The following is a 14,254-nucleotide window of genomic DNA, read 5'->3' on the forward strand; positions in this document are numbered from 1 at the left end:
TAATTTTTCTTCTTTTTCTTACCTTTTCTTTTTCATCTTCCTTGGCCAATCGCTAGCCACGACGGCCGCTGACAACCGGCCATAGGCCAACTCTAGCCTCGCCACGGGCCAATGAGCTCCTCGCCAGCCTATGGTGAGGTAGGCGAGGATTCGCCTTACCCAAGGCCAAATCTGGCAAGAGCAAGGGGGATTGGGCGAGTTGTGAGCTCATCGGCCTCGACGAAGCTTGAGCTCACAAAATCCGGTGATCCATGTCTTGGTCAATCGCAAGGCAACCAGCCATCGTCAAGGTACACAGCAGCAAAGGAAAAGTTCATTTTTTAAAATAAATTAAAATTAAATATTTTTGGCCAATAAAAAAATTGATAATTTTTTTTTCCAAAAAATCAAATCAAATAAGAACAGTAAAAAATATTCTCCACTCAATTCTCAAATTTCAACCCAAATACCAAAAAATATTATCATTTTCTTGGTTTTTAGAAAATATTTTTCAGAAACACTATATTTTTTATGAAATGAACAAACCCTTGAACGCAATCCATGCTTATAACTTTTTTCAATCTCTCTTATCTCCATTTTTATGACTCTTTTTATTCTCTTTCGTCTTCACTTCATCGATCACTTACTAACCTTCACGCCGATTTGGCTATGAAATTTTGTAAATCTAGTTACATATAAAAGTATTTTAATAATATAAATCGGGTCAAATGTTAGTCACTGGATTTACATTACGTAAAAATAGGTCGAAACGAGTTAAATGAATCATTTTGGTCAGACCATTATGAACCAACCCACCCTACTGTTTGACGAGTCTAGTTATCGTGTTATGATGGATTCAAACTACATGTTGGGGGCAAAAAGGACACATCTACTCTGGTCCTGGAATTCACTCATCTAAGCAAATAGAAACTATCAACGTAACAATCCGCTGTACCACTTCTATGCTTTTTCCTAAACTAGCCTAAAAATAGGCTATGAGTGATGCTCTATGCCCAAAACGCGATGATCCTTTGATTGATGGCGCCATGTGAAATGAGAGCGAATCCAGTACTTCGATAAAGTTCCACATAAGCGGGGCCATTCGGGTACCTGCCCCAACCCAAAATAACAAGAAACGGAAATACACAAGACACCATCTGCGCACTTCATTAAACACCAACACCATATGTTACAAACGGGCTCGCATGCACGCAACAACGAGCACTCCCAATAACGATTCCAAGCAAGTCTTTGCATAGCTGTACCAGTGACCTGCTTGGTTTTTATTTCGAGAAGTCAGACGCGTGACTCTTGGATCTGGAGCACCCAGGAGTCGAGTTTTTAGGTTTCTTCCAAACAAATCTAGTGCATAATCATACAGCAAGTCGTGTCTTAAGCTGGAACAGCTTCGGGGACTTTGCCGTTGTCTGCAGGTGCCAGGCTGTCATAGTAGTCGACCAACACTTCCCACCCACCGGGGCACATGAAGCCATCAGGAGGGTTCTCTTTGTTCTTCGCGAGTGTTCGCATCTGAGGATGGAAGCAAGCCATGTAAGTACAATTTCTAACGGACGAGAGCGAAAATAATGTAAGGACCCTCTTTTTATAGACAGTTTTGTGAACCGCTGTTAACTGTAGGATTATCATCTGAGAGATTATACTTACATCAAAATTTAGTTTAAAGAAAATATTTCCATAATCACTGCTGATCGAGGACAAACATATCTACAGTTGAATTGATGGGTTTATCATCCCATATATATCCATCAAGTATATAGATCTTCTTTCTTGCCCCAGTTATGACATATTAACTATTTTATGAAACAGAAATGATAAAAGTCCATCTTTATCGGTTCATGGGTATGAAAGATACCTTGGTGCCTGAAATGAAGAGGAAATCTTGGGGCCTAGAAGGATCAAAAAAGGCCATTTTCCCTTGTGTTTTGTCATAAGCAGCAACCTGAAAGTCAATAAAACCGATTGTCGTCAGCAATATAAACACACAGAGTAGGAATCAACAATGACAGCAAAAACAAGGAAACTCCATATCTCCAAAAGATCACAAATACAGCTCAAGGACATCAGTATGCAAGCAGGTTTAATTACCTTAAATGGGAGAATGTTTAGCCTCTCCAGTCCAGGAGCCATGCTCAACACCTTCTTCCCATGGTCAGCATCATACAAGTCTCGTTTCTCAAGTGGATGGCCCATACCAGCCGGGTCTCGACCGACAATATAGAAGTTAGCCCCAGCATTGATCCTAGCCTTTGCGTGCCACTGCACCTCAGTTGGGCCAGCATAGTGCATCGGGGAAGGGAATATTGAGACAACAGTTGTCTCAGGATCAAGAACACCATCCTCAAGCACCTGTGCAGGCATGTTTGCCTAGTGTTAGAGCATGTTCCCAGAAATCTCAATGGAGTTGTGATGTTTTGGCCAAGGGAACCAAATCAGTAGCAAGAATGAGAGGACGTGAGAAAACTGAATCAGGCTGTCATTGCAATTATAATGTAACCATGACGACAATTCATCTTTTCCATCCGCAGTGGAGAGAAAGTCAGTGAAGGAAATTACAAACGTTAAAACTCACCCGCCTCTTATAAGCATTTTGACTCATTCATGTATGCAATAACCCCAGCATGAACAACATGTAACTCATTCAACCCTTTTTAATTTTGCTTGAACTCTTTGTTGAACGAAAATGCAGAGTATGTTATTTTTAAGTCCATTTTTCTTCTCTAAAGAACTAATAGAGATGATTATCCTCCATCAAGGAGAATTATCAGCACGATGACTTGTTTTTTCAAGCAGAAATGGTAAGTTGTCGAGATAACAAAAAAGGCAACAGTCATCTATGTATCTACACATCCACTGAAAACAACATGGATTAAATTATATCATCCATCATTTTCTAAGGATTCTAAGCTTTTAAAGAATACAGTTTTGCACTCAACTAATTCTTTATCAACTACAAAGTACCTTCTCATGTTGCTTCATTCGCCAGCTAAGGGGAACATCATCAGCCTTTGTGAAGCCTCCCAGGGGATGAAGAAGAAGGATGGGATTCTTGTAGCCCATCTCAAGAAGCCGACGGCGTGTGTCAGTCATCAATAGGGCATGCCCATTGTGGACTGGGTTCCTTAGCTGGAAAGCAAACACCGCATCTGCATTCCGCCGAGTGAATTCCTCGCGGAGAGCTGCGGGTGAGAGTCGGAATCGATCTAGACCATCATTGTACTTGATCGGTTCCAACACCTCTAAGTCGCCCCCAATCAACCAGTTCCCTGCATTGGTTATGGCTTCTTCGACATATGGCAGACCCGACGCAGTGGTTCCCCATGTCCTCGCAATCCGTTCTTCTTTAGGGTGCTTGTATATCTCAATGCTGAAATGACGCATCAGAGTGAGAAAATATATCCAATCTGGAATGAGAAAACTCAAAGACATGGCATGCTACAATGGAGATATTAAGAATCACAAAATATCGATTCTAGCAGTTGCGGCAAAGAGTCATAAGCTCATAGCAGCCCATCGATCAAAATGCAAAATGCCAATGAGAAAAATGCAGGCAAACAAGACTATTCAAATGTTCCGGTCGATGAAAGATATCCTGTGATATTGTCAAAAGTGGATTCCACCAACCATACATCATGAGTCATTTAGTCAAGATCCGTTACAAGGATGTTTGGAAGGTCCTACACACAGAGTTTCTTATTTAGCTAAGCCGATGATCAGGATCACTATAACTAACAAAAATGGAGGGAGGTATGAAGAAGCCAAAGCCCTTAGTGAGCTCAAGTCAATCACCCCGAAGTTGTGCTTCGATTTCAATCGTCTGCCCAGCTGAAGCAATTTTCGACGGTTTAAGATGTTCATCTCAAAGTCAACACCAAGTACACGTGGAGGCATACTATATTTAGTGGAGAGCCAAATTTCCAAGACTTTCGGTGAAAAGCCCATGCCGGCGAGCTGAATTGGATATCTGAACTTGGTCACCTAACAAGGAGGCACTTGGACTGTTTTCTGTCCAAGTTCATGACAAACATGTTCCAACATTTTTATATAGCAATGACTCTGTTATATTTTATAAGCAGGCATAAGGGAAAAAAATATCTTACAGATGCATATTTTCTATGTTATATTTCTTTTCTTCGGTCGAACATCTATCTTATACTCATATACGTAAAAGTATATATATTAGGAACTAGACACATATATACTATATTGAGAGAGAGAGTGGGGGGGATTTGAGGGAAGTAGCCTGATTTTCCAACACTCCAATTAAAACGATTGTTTATGCAAAGCCTACAGAAGATGTTTGCGAAAATTCATTTGCCCAACGACTAATCAAATCGGACGGCTCTCAATCATGGTCCTGAAGTACCATCGACGGAGTCGACGCAAAACAAGCAATTTATTGGTCCTGATTCGACGTAACATTAAAAAATATACCATGTCAACAGAGTCGTCTCGAGCAGGGTATTATTTCTTTCAAAGGCAATTTCACATCCACAGACAGGAGGTCATTGTACATGACAGCGTCACCGAATCATCTATTCTTTCTTAATCTGCATCAGCATCATGAATATCCATTTTTTCCTAATTAGTCCTGCAATCCGATTTCTATATTCTCACTTGTACAGATACCGTGAGTTCCTGTACATCAAGTAAACTTCCACCAATCGGACCCTTCCAAAGGCCGGCCTCATCAACTCGGCACAGCATGAGATGAGCAACAGGACAAACATATGTCCCTGCATCTAAATAAACTTCCAATTTTCATGATCCAAAAACCACCACCAATTTAGCTTTTCAACTTCTCAAAGCCCCAAAACTCTTCAACTAAAAACCCATCAATCACTAGCAAATTACAAAAACCCCATTATCCATTATTCACCTAAAAACTCTTCACGAAAGTGCCAAAAAATTCCAATCTCAAACAGAGCCATACCACCACAAAGTCTACATTAACAGTACTAATGTAATGATAATGCTCAGAAAAAAGAAGCGATGAGAAGCTCATGCATATGATATTCTCACTATAACAACTTCAAAATCTAGTCAAAAGAAGGACGAACCAAATTCAAGAAAACAGCAAAGCTATGCTTATGAAACGAAAGAAGCCCACTCACTCGCTGAGGATGGCGACGGGGTTGTCGTCGGCGTCGAAGAGAGCGACCTTCCGGGACTCGCCGATGCGGTGCCGGTCGGCGTCGTCGACGGCCAGCACGATCGGCACGGACATGTTCACGACCGAACCGTCGTCGAGACGGAGGGCGTTGAAATGAAGAGTTTGGAGGAACTCGGACTCGCGCATGAACCCGCGGAGCGGGCTGGCCCACCCCTCGCTCAGCACGTGGACCCACTCGAGGTCGATCCGCGACAGCTTCACCCGCGGCAGCTCCAGGCTCTCCCGCGCCCGCGCCCGCCGCAGCGGCTCCTCCACCACCAGCTCCGCCAGCCGCCCCCGTCCGGCTCGATCAGCGCCGACCGCACCCGGAGCCCCGGGCGGTGGCGGACGCGCGGCGGCGGCGGGCGGGGCCAAATGGGTGCTCAGGGGAGGCGCGGCGGGCGGCGGCGGAGGCGGTGGGCGGCGGCGGCGGGGGCGGCGAAGGAGGCGGCGGCCATGGAAGCCATGATTGAAATGGGGGCAAGGTCAAGATCAAATTTTTTCGGTGGAGGCTTGGGCTTTATGCGGGGTAGTGGATCACCATCAATGATTCAGGGACCAACCCAATAAATTAAACAAAGGGGACAAAATCTCAGGCAGTAAAAATGAAAGAATTTGATATGAAAAAGACAATGAAAATTGGGGGAAAGATGGTGGAGAAGGATGGGTGGATAAAGGAAAGATTTTTTTTTTTTTTTTTTTTGTTTGTTTAATTTGAGTTGGAGTAGTGTTGGCCCTATTGGGTGGAGGTTGAGCTGGACAAGAAAATACAGAGAGAGAGAGAGAGAGAGATGGGGGATGAGAGTCTTGCCTGGGGAGTTTTTATAAAGAGAGAGAAAGCAAAGATGGTGGTGGTGGTGGTGGCGATGATGATGATGGTGGAGGTCTTTCGGGGGGGGATGAACCTGGACATCCTTCGGTTCTGGTGTTTTGCTGCGGGTCTTTCATTTCAATTTCGATTAATGCTCCAAGTCACTGCTTAATTATTACCGCCTTTTCTGAACGGTGCTGACCACGTGCTCTTCCATCTTTTTAACTATATCTAATGCAATGAATTTTAGGATGAATTGACTTTCGCTTTAGAATCTGAATCAGTCAAATCAATTCTCTAATTGTGAAATTAGGAATTGCTTATCTAATCTGATTTCAGGATCAACCTTAAAATCAGTAATATCATTTCATTCCTTATAAATAAGAGTTTCCTAATAGTAAAAAAGTAATTTGCTAGCTAAGATTTGCTTCTAAAAGAAAGATTAAAAAATCATAGATTCAACCATCACCCCAGGATAAGACTCTCATAATCCTTTGTGAGGAGGAGAGAAGTTCGAATCTCGCTGACTGCACGAAATCTTAAGTGTGACGTCGGGGTGGTGGGTCCATTCGCAAGATCACCCCGCCGGGTTTCGCCATGGGTTCACCATATTGAAAGTTCTCGGATCATAAAAAAAAAAAAAAAAAAATCATAGATCCAATCCAATTTCTTACATGGAATTGAGAACTATCTAGAATCATTTCGGTTTTGATTCAATCCGATTCTATTTCCGAAAATCGGATCGAGACCAATGCACACGTTCAACTGAATCTGGTGTCATTGTTGCTCGACATCCTCCGTGTCGGTATGATGGTCTCTTGCCCCCGGTCGCTTGGGGGTCACCTCAGTCGCTGTCTCGCGTTCCTCCCTGTCTGACAAAGTGGAATGTCGAAAATGCCCTCGTCCGAAGCGTTCCATTTCTTTCTGCCTTCTCCGGCTCGCCGTGTGACAAATTCAGAAGCACGTGCGGTTTTTGAGGTTTTCGATTTTCCTCCCCCCCATTTCATCCATTTGGCGCCCCGTTTCTTAATTTCCTTTTCATTTAGGCCCCTATATTTTGCATCCGTAGCTATTACCTTTAGAGCTATATATGCCTTTTTTTATCATTTTGTTAACCTGGCAGACTGTTCTCTGGCATTTCGCCCGTTTTTTTTTATTTCTGGTGTCGTTTTGGCATTTATTAGTGGGGCAACTTTCGATATTTGAATATATTTTAATCTCTAGGATAGGGCTTTTATTCTTAAACATGAAGGATTCAGATCACCAAGTATGAAAAGAGTCACTGATAAAACATCGTGGCATCACTGAATTGAATGTTCTATGTAAAATGGATTGAATTGTCAATTTTTTTTCCGTGTTGACAAAGATCCATAACTTGCTATTGTTCGATTTTGCTGCATTTTGGCTCTCTGATATTAGATTTTTCATCAAAATTAAGTTATTTTGGTTAAATTTGTTGATTAGCAATAACGAATGCATTTTCTCCGGTGTTCTTTAACAGTTTAGTTACATCACTATAAAATTACTAAACTTTGGCAAAATAACAATTAGCGTTTCAAATATTCAAATCTATTTAGAGCAATTTAATTTTTTTTTCCAAATTTGCAGCTCACATAATTTGACATTCACAAAACACCCGAACTTTTTTTAAAATATACAAACGTTAACATGTATAGCCACATGCAATTGCTCTGAATTTTTTAAAATTAAATTATTTCAAGGAGCCATCATCTTTTTGAAGCTAAAGAGTTAAAAAAAAAAAAGTTTTTTTCCTTTTTCCTGGTCAAAAACAAACTCCCATAATGTCATAATAGCAATTATCAACCCTAAAAATAGTGAGACCAAACCTATAAAAGTGCATTTATGATTGAATTACTAGCTAATTAACAAACATCGGGGACAAGACGGTCACTTTATGCAAAGGTTAAGCTTTCCTCGTAGTGGCATCTAGTGCTAAAATCAGAGAGGCCACCATCTTTTTTATTGCACAAAAAAGGGATTTTTTTAGATTTTTATTTGCATTCTTACTTTTCCCCAATTTATTTATTTCTCTAAATTAGGAAAAGATAGGAGTGGCGTGTCAGCCTGACCTGTTTCTATGGCTGCGTTTGGGAACAACTTTGCAAAGTCCTTTGACGTCTAAAGCCTTGGGCGAAGGCAAGTGTGTTTGGCAATTATTTTTGGGAGCCCATTTGGGAAATGCTAGCATTTGTAAGGCCTCGTAAAGGCCCTTAGCTCAAGGCTCCCTCTCCTGCTTTGGCTTTTCGGCATTCTCGGCATGCAACAAGACCTCGGTTAATGAATTTTTGAATTTCGAATCTTACCCTCACTCGTTAACCATAATTCCACATTTACCCCTTTTTAATGTCAAAACCCTAATCCCTCGCCTCTCTCTTCCCTCGCCTCGCGTCTCCTCTCTTCTCGCGTCTCTCTTCCCTCGCCTCTCTTCACTGATCGCTTGTCTAACGAAACACAGCCCTCTCGCCCCGTTATTCGCCGCACGAACGTTGATCGGCCCAAAGTGACATTGCTCACCGGTCACCTCCGCCACGATCGATGGTCGTCGCGTCGCCTAGTCGACGGTTGCATCATCGCCTAGATCTATTCTTTGTGAGGCTCGTCGAGGTCGCAGGACCCCGCATCACCGCACTTTTTGGCGTGTAACGACGACTAGCCGAACCCCCTCTCTCTCTCTGGTGTGTCGCCAATCGGGTTGGAGTCACAAATTACAGCAAGAGTTCCCTATCTCTCTGATTGCTCACGGGTTGGACTCTCTCACCACCCAAAGATTCCAAGTTTTCCCATTTTCCTTTTCGATTAGGTTCGTGTGCTTTGAAATTCTTGAAAAAGTTGGGAAATTCTGGGCCGAGCTTGCCGATTAGAGCGTATTTGAGTCGGAGCATTCGCGGGATCCGTATAGGAAAAGTATGGTGGAATGGTTTGGCTCAAAGTGGGGGTGGCTTCTTGTGAATTGCTTACCACGGCTCACGTGAGTTGATTTGAATCGATTAGTTCGGTTCCTTTATGAGCTTATTATTAATTTTATGTTGTCTCGTAGAAATAAGTTGTTATCTTGATCTTTCCTCGAAGTTAAATAGGATCTGTGCTACCATTTTTATTGAGCTGTTGATATTTTTCCACTATTTATGACTGACTGGTTTTGAAGGGAAGAGAAGATGACAATGTAGAAATAATAAGGAAAAGGTTTAAGGTGTTCTTGGAGTCTAGCCTCCAAGTTATCGAGTATCACAATTCTAAGGGAAACATCGATATGGTGAGGAAATCTCTAAATATGTTGAAATTCTGTACATTTATTTGCCTGATCTTATTTCATTTAATTATTTATCTATATTGGCTTTTATTCAGATTGATGCTGGAAAGCTTGTTGAAGAGGTCTTTGAGGTCGTTAAGGTAATACAATTTTTGCATGTTGCGTTCCTGTGCAACTTTTTCTAACATCAATGTGTGCATTTTTGTTTTTTTACGCCGTAATTGACTCGTTCCCAAATCCTCAAAGCCCTCACATTTTCCTCATCGAAATCAATGTTTCATGGATCTCCATCCATTCTCAATCTTCATATTGCTTTTGTAGTTGAGCATGCATCAGCCTTTGGGGTTATTATTAATATGCAGGACCTCCTCATGGAGGATCACGAGTGAGAACTCGTTGAGGAAAGTGCTTTGAAAGGACAGATAGTTCCTCTGTTATTTCAAATGTTACCTGTTCTCTTGTGCGGCTCTCTTTCCATTGCTGACCATGGTTTGATTTTTAAATAGGATTTCCGGAGTATTTGGGGTGGAGGTCGTGGCACATTTACGCTGGTGCTTGAAGTACCACATCTCTTGGGATAAAACTAGTGGTCTGCAGATGCATTCAATACCAAAATTTGGTTCCCTTCCCTGCGTTCATGATGCTGGTGTTGTTGTTCAGAGACCCATTCCTTGGCATTACAATCAAAATGCTATCACATCAAGCTGTAAGATATCACCGAGAATATTAACCTATACCTTTTAGGCAGTCATCCTACAGCAAATTTATGAGCCTCTGATGCAATATGAAAATGATGATAAGGCTGTATTTTTAGATTCGATACTAGTCTAACTGGATCTAATGTTATTGAAAAGATTCTTTTGCTTGGTGGGATTAAAGAAAGATGGGAGAAGGAAATTGCTTGGATGGCTCTTCAAGGTATCAACTCACCACTAGTTCAAGTCTCTGCGCAATATGTTGCTGGAAAGTGGAAAGGATTGAGCATATGGTGAACACGAACAACAATATGCAAGTTGAAGTCTCGAAACAGAAAAAGTGAGACAGACATTAAATGTGGTTGTACTGAGTAACACTATTGTATAGTGACCATTGCTAAAACATGTTGGTTTCTACTTGATTGGTGCTTTTTTTTATGAGGGATTGCTCCTAAGACATATGGGTTGATGCATGTCAATTGTACTAAAGATTGTGGCTTTTATTTTTCAAACTAATATGTTGATGTATGTTAAACACTTATGTTGTTGCACATCGATTAATGCATAAATGTGATTTTTCGAGCATCCGTTTCCTGTTAGATGATGACATGAGAATGTTGGCGGTTGCTATCACTTGGAATCGTCCAAGAATGTGCATGAAATATTTAAGGATAACATTTTTTTTCCTCAAAATATATGTGGCCATGCTTATTATAATAAAATTACTTTCTTTTAATTGCGAAAAATCTACCTTAATGTATTTTTTTGGTTTGTAAATTTGTTAATGTCTTTAATACGTTATTCTTAACACGCAAATATAAAAGTTACAACCATTGTTTTTTCTTCAATTTAAAAAAACGAAAAAAACTTAAATTGGTCATAGTAAATGACTTTCCAAATATATGTTTACCAAACAACATTTCCCAAAGCCACTTTCCAAGGCATTTTTGAATTACAGTTTACCAAACGGTCTTTGCATTTTTACCAAACCTCTTGGCTAAAGTCTTTGATTATCTCAAAGGCTTTTCCCAAAAGTTGAACCAAACGCACCCTATATGCTTTCCGGGAATCTTCTTGATTTTGAATTCTAAGACATCGGCCAAAAGAGACAGCTTTTTCCTCCCTCCCTTTTTCTCCAAGTGAATCTCGCCCGCTTTTCAGTCCATGTTCAAGGTCGGCCGAGAATTCCAAGACAAAAACGCACTCTCTTCTCTTCGCTCGTGACATATTTAATCGCCCTCCTTTGTCTTATTTTAAATCGATGTGTCTTTGGTGTTCTAACGTCGCCACGGACGTCAGCGATTTAGGGCACGTTTTGTCGTGGCAACGGTCGTTGGATTACAGTTCTATTACGAATTTGATTACCCGTTTATAATATTTTCTTGCACTAGTGACCGGCGTGACTCCTATTATGACCAAAGACATGGATCAATGACCGACTGCATGCCTCTATTTTAATATATCTAAGCAGAACTCCGTATTGAAAAGGACCGCATTACTTCTCCTTGCAAACCCATTTAGCTTATTGCTTAGCGATTGAGTGGTTTGATTTTTTGATTGATTTTCGGTGATTCGGGTGGCTATGAAAATTTGGAAATTGGAGATGGGTAATCTAGAAATAGATTTTTTTTTTTTTAATAGGGGCATAAGAATAATTGAGGTGAAGGCGCAAAATGATCTTTAAGCTTACCAAAAAAAAAAAAAAAACTCAGGTATGTATTTAGTATTTCTTAAAATGGAGATATGTAAATGGTTATTGGTTGGTAAACGAAATATGTTTTTGATACTTTGCCTAGATTGAAAAACGAGATATGTTTTTGATACTTTGCCTAAAAAATACTTCTTCCCATATCATCGCAAATTATGGTTACATTTAAATTGTATTTAATTAACAAATAATACATAAAACTTTATGTATTGAATTGTAAAATCTTCATAATATATGTGAGGTACTAGACTCATTACTAGTTATCGAAGTGATAATTACTGTAAATGCAATATTTATTTTCATGTAATCACATCCTACGTGTGCCTCAGCACAAATCCTACTTGGATGAAATGGAAGATATTGTCGATAAATAGAATTACATCTTGTTCGTTAATATCTCGGAAATATTCCACCATAGTTAGGGCAGCCAAAACAACCCTCATACGAGCTCCGGGGGTTTCATTCATTTGACCGTAGACTAGAGCCACCTTAGATTCTGCAATATTTTGTTCATTAATTACTCCAAATTCTTTCATTTCCATGTAAAGATCATTTCAAGTATGTTCACCTACTCCTCCAAATACGAATACCCTCCCATGATCTTTAGCAATGTTGTTGATCAATTCCATAATGAGTATTGTTTTACCCACTCCAACCCCCCGAATAGTCCTATTTTCCTCCACGCCGATAAGGGGCTAAAAGATCTATTACTTTAATTCATGTTTCAAAAATAGATAATTTTGTATCTCACTGTATAAAGGCGAGCGCAGATCTATGAATAGGAGATGTTGTACGAGTATCTGTAGGTCCTAAATCATCAACAGGTTCTCCAAGCACGTTGAAAATTCGGTTGAGAGTCACTCCGCTGACTAGAACACTTAGAGGAGCTTTTGTGTCAATCACTTCCATTCCTCTCATTAGATCATTTGCAGCACTCATAGCTACAGTTCTAACTCGATTATTTCCTAATAATTGTTGTACCTCACAAGTCACATTAATTTCTTGACCAATTGTATCTCGACCTTTAACTACTAGAGTGTTATAAATATTAGGCATCTTGCCCGGGGAAAGGCTACATCTAGTGCCGGACCAATGATTTGAGCGATACATCCCAAGTTATTATTTTCAAGTGTGGAAACTCCAGGACCCAAAGTAGTAAGATTGATTCTCATAATAATAAAAATGAAATATATTGAACTTTTTTACAAAAATTGTCAAATCCAAAAAAAGAAAAAATGTTTGATAGCAAGTTGGTTTACAATGAGTATAAGGACCTCCAAAAATTCTCTTTTCTCCCTATGAACTTTAAGGTGTATGAATCCAACTATTGGATGTTTCAGTTTCAAAATTAAAAAAAAATTCTAGAATCTGATTTAATCTAAGATACGAATAATTGGTTTACATGAAGGTGTATTAATTATAAAGCCATCCATAATATTAGCTTTAAATAATAGTCATGAGCACATAATTAAAATAAAATAAAAAATAGTTGATGTAATAACCATATCTCGTTATGTACATGGGGTGTTAAACTCACTAAATGATTGACTTTTAAAGTAGTAAAATTATACTCCCTATAATTCTAATTTTAGGTGTGCTTTCAAAATTCTTACGCCCTATTACACAAATTAAAGAGTCTCGTAATTATTACAGTTTTATCATTTCACCGAATGTATTCCCGATTTTGACTAATGACTCCGATTTATTTCCGGGTTTATTATTTTAGATGGGAACACATTAAGTCTATATTTTGCACCTCAAATCAAACAAGAGCCAGCACAAGGGGGTGTGTTCTTGTCATAATCATTAAGAAAATAACTACAAATGGTTAGAACAAACCTCACAATCACAGTTCACTCAAATTACTCATTCTTAATATAAAAAAAAAAAATACAGATGTAATCTCTAAAATACAAAAATAACAATAATAAAAGAGCACGCTTGGAGTGAGCTAATAGTAAAATTTTAGGAAATTTATTTGTTAAATCATAGCTTGATTAAGCCTATTGACGAAAGAGACTTATCCATATCAAATTAACTTCTCCATTGGATTTACTGATTTCCTCGAAAGTCACCTCCTTTTCCGTGTGTTAAGGAACGAAGATTCTCTGTCTCAATTCGTCAAAATCCTAACACCAAATCGGTCCCTATCTCGAGCCAATCGCCATATGCCTCGAAGCTCTCTGACCATCGGTTCTTGCCACGATATTTCGAGAGCATATCCTAGCACGCTCCCGCACGATATTCCAACAACAATTGGGTCAACATCGTATTTTTTTCTTTTTTCCAACCAAAGATTTTGTCGCACGCGGTAACCCAAACGGAAGTCCTAATCACGAGAAAAGTGGGTACTCATTTTTCTAAAGTTAGTCAACATAGGTTTCTTCAGAAGAAACGTTTAATTTAATATCCAACGTGAATTTGGTAGGGTTACTCGAATATCATGTGTTTCTCGCTCACTATTATCTAAAATTGGAGGGATTTTTTTAGGGGAAAAGTATTTTTTTTTTAAAAAGTCATAAATTTATTGCCAATTTAGTAATAAATATTTCAATAAGACTAAGACAAATTGAGTTTTATACATTTTTGGGTTGATACCAATTGAATTCATCTTTCCAAT

At 39.6% G+C, this 14,254-nt stretch overlaps 1 protein-coding gene across 1 annotated transcript; it reads right to left on the bottom strand.

Moving 5' to 3' along the window:
• Positions 1–1,365: 1,365 nt before the first annotated feature.
• LOC104414749 (ATP sulfurylase 1, chloroplastic) lies at positions 1,366–5,514 on the bottom strand (the record flags this gene model as incomplete). Its single annotated transcript, XM_010025916.3, is given in 6 exon segments — positions 1,366–1,509; positions 1,853–1,939; positions 2,086–2,346; positions 2,959–3,364; positions 5,112–5,442; positions 5,445–5,514. Coding segments are annotated over 6 exon segments (1,293 nt in total), but the record flags the coding sequence as incomplete, so codon positions are not given.
• Between the last annotated feature and the right edge of the window lie 8,740 nt (positions 5,515–14,254).

Source organism: Eucalyptus grandis, chromosome 8 (genome assembly GCF_016545825.1).
Source record: "Eucalyptus grandis isolate ANBG69807.140 chromosome 8, ASM1654582v1, whole genome shotgun sequence".
In the NCBI taxonomy this organism is placed as follows: Eukaryota; Viridiplantae; Streptophyta; class Magnoliopsida; order Myrtales; family Myrtaceae; genus Eucalyptus; species Eucalyptus grandis.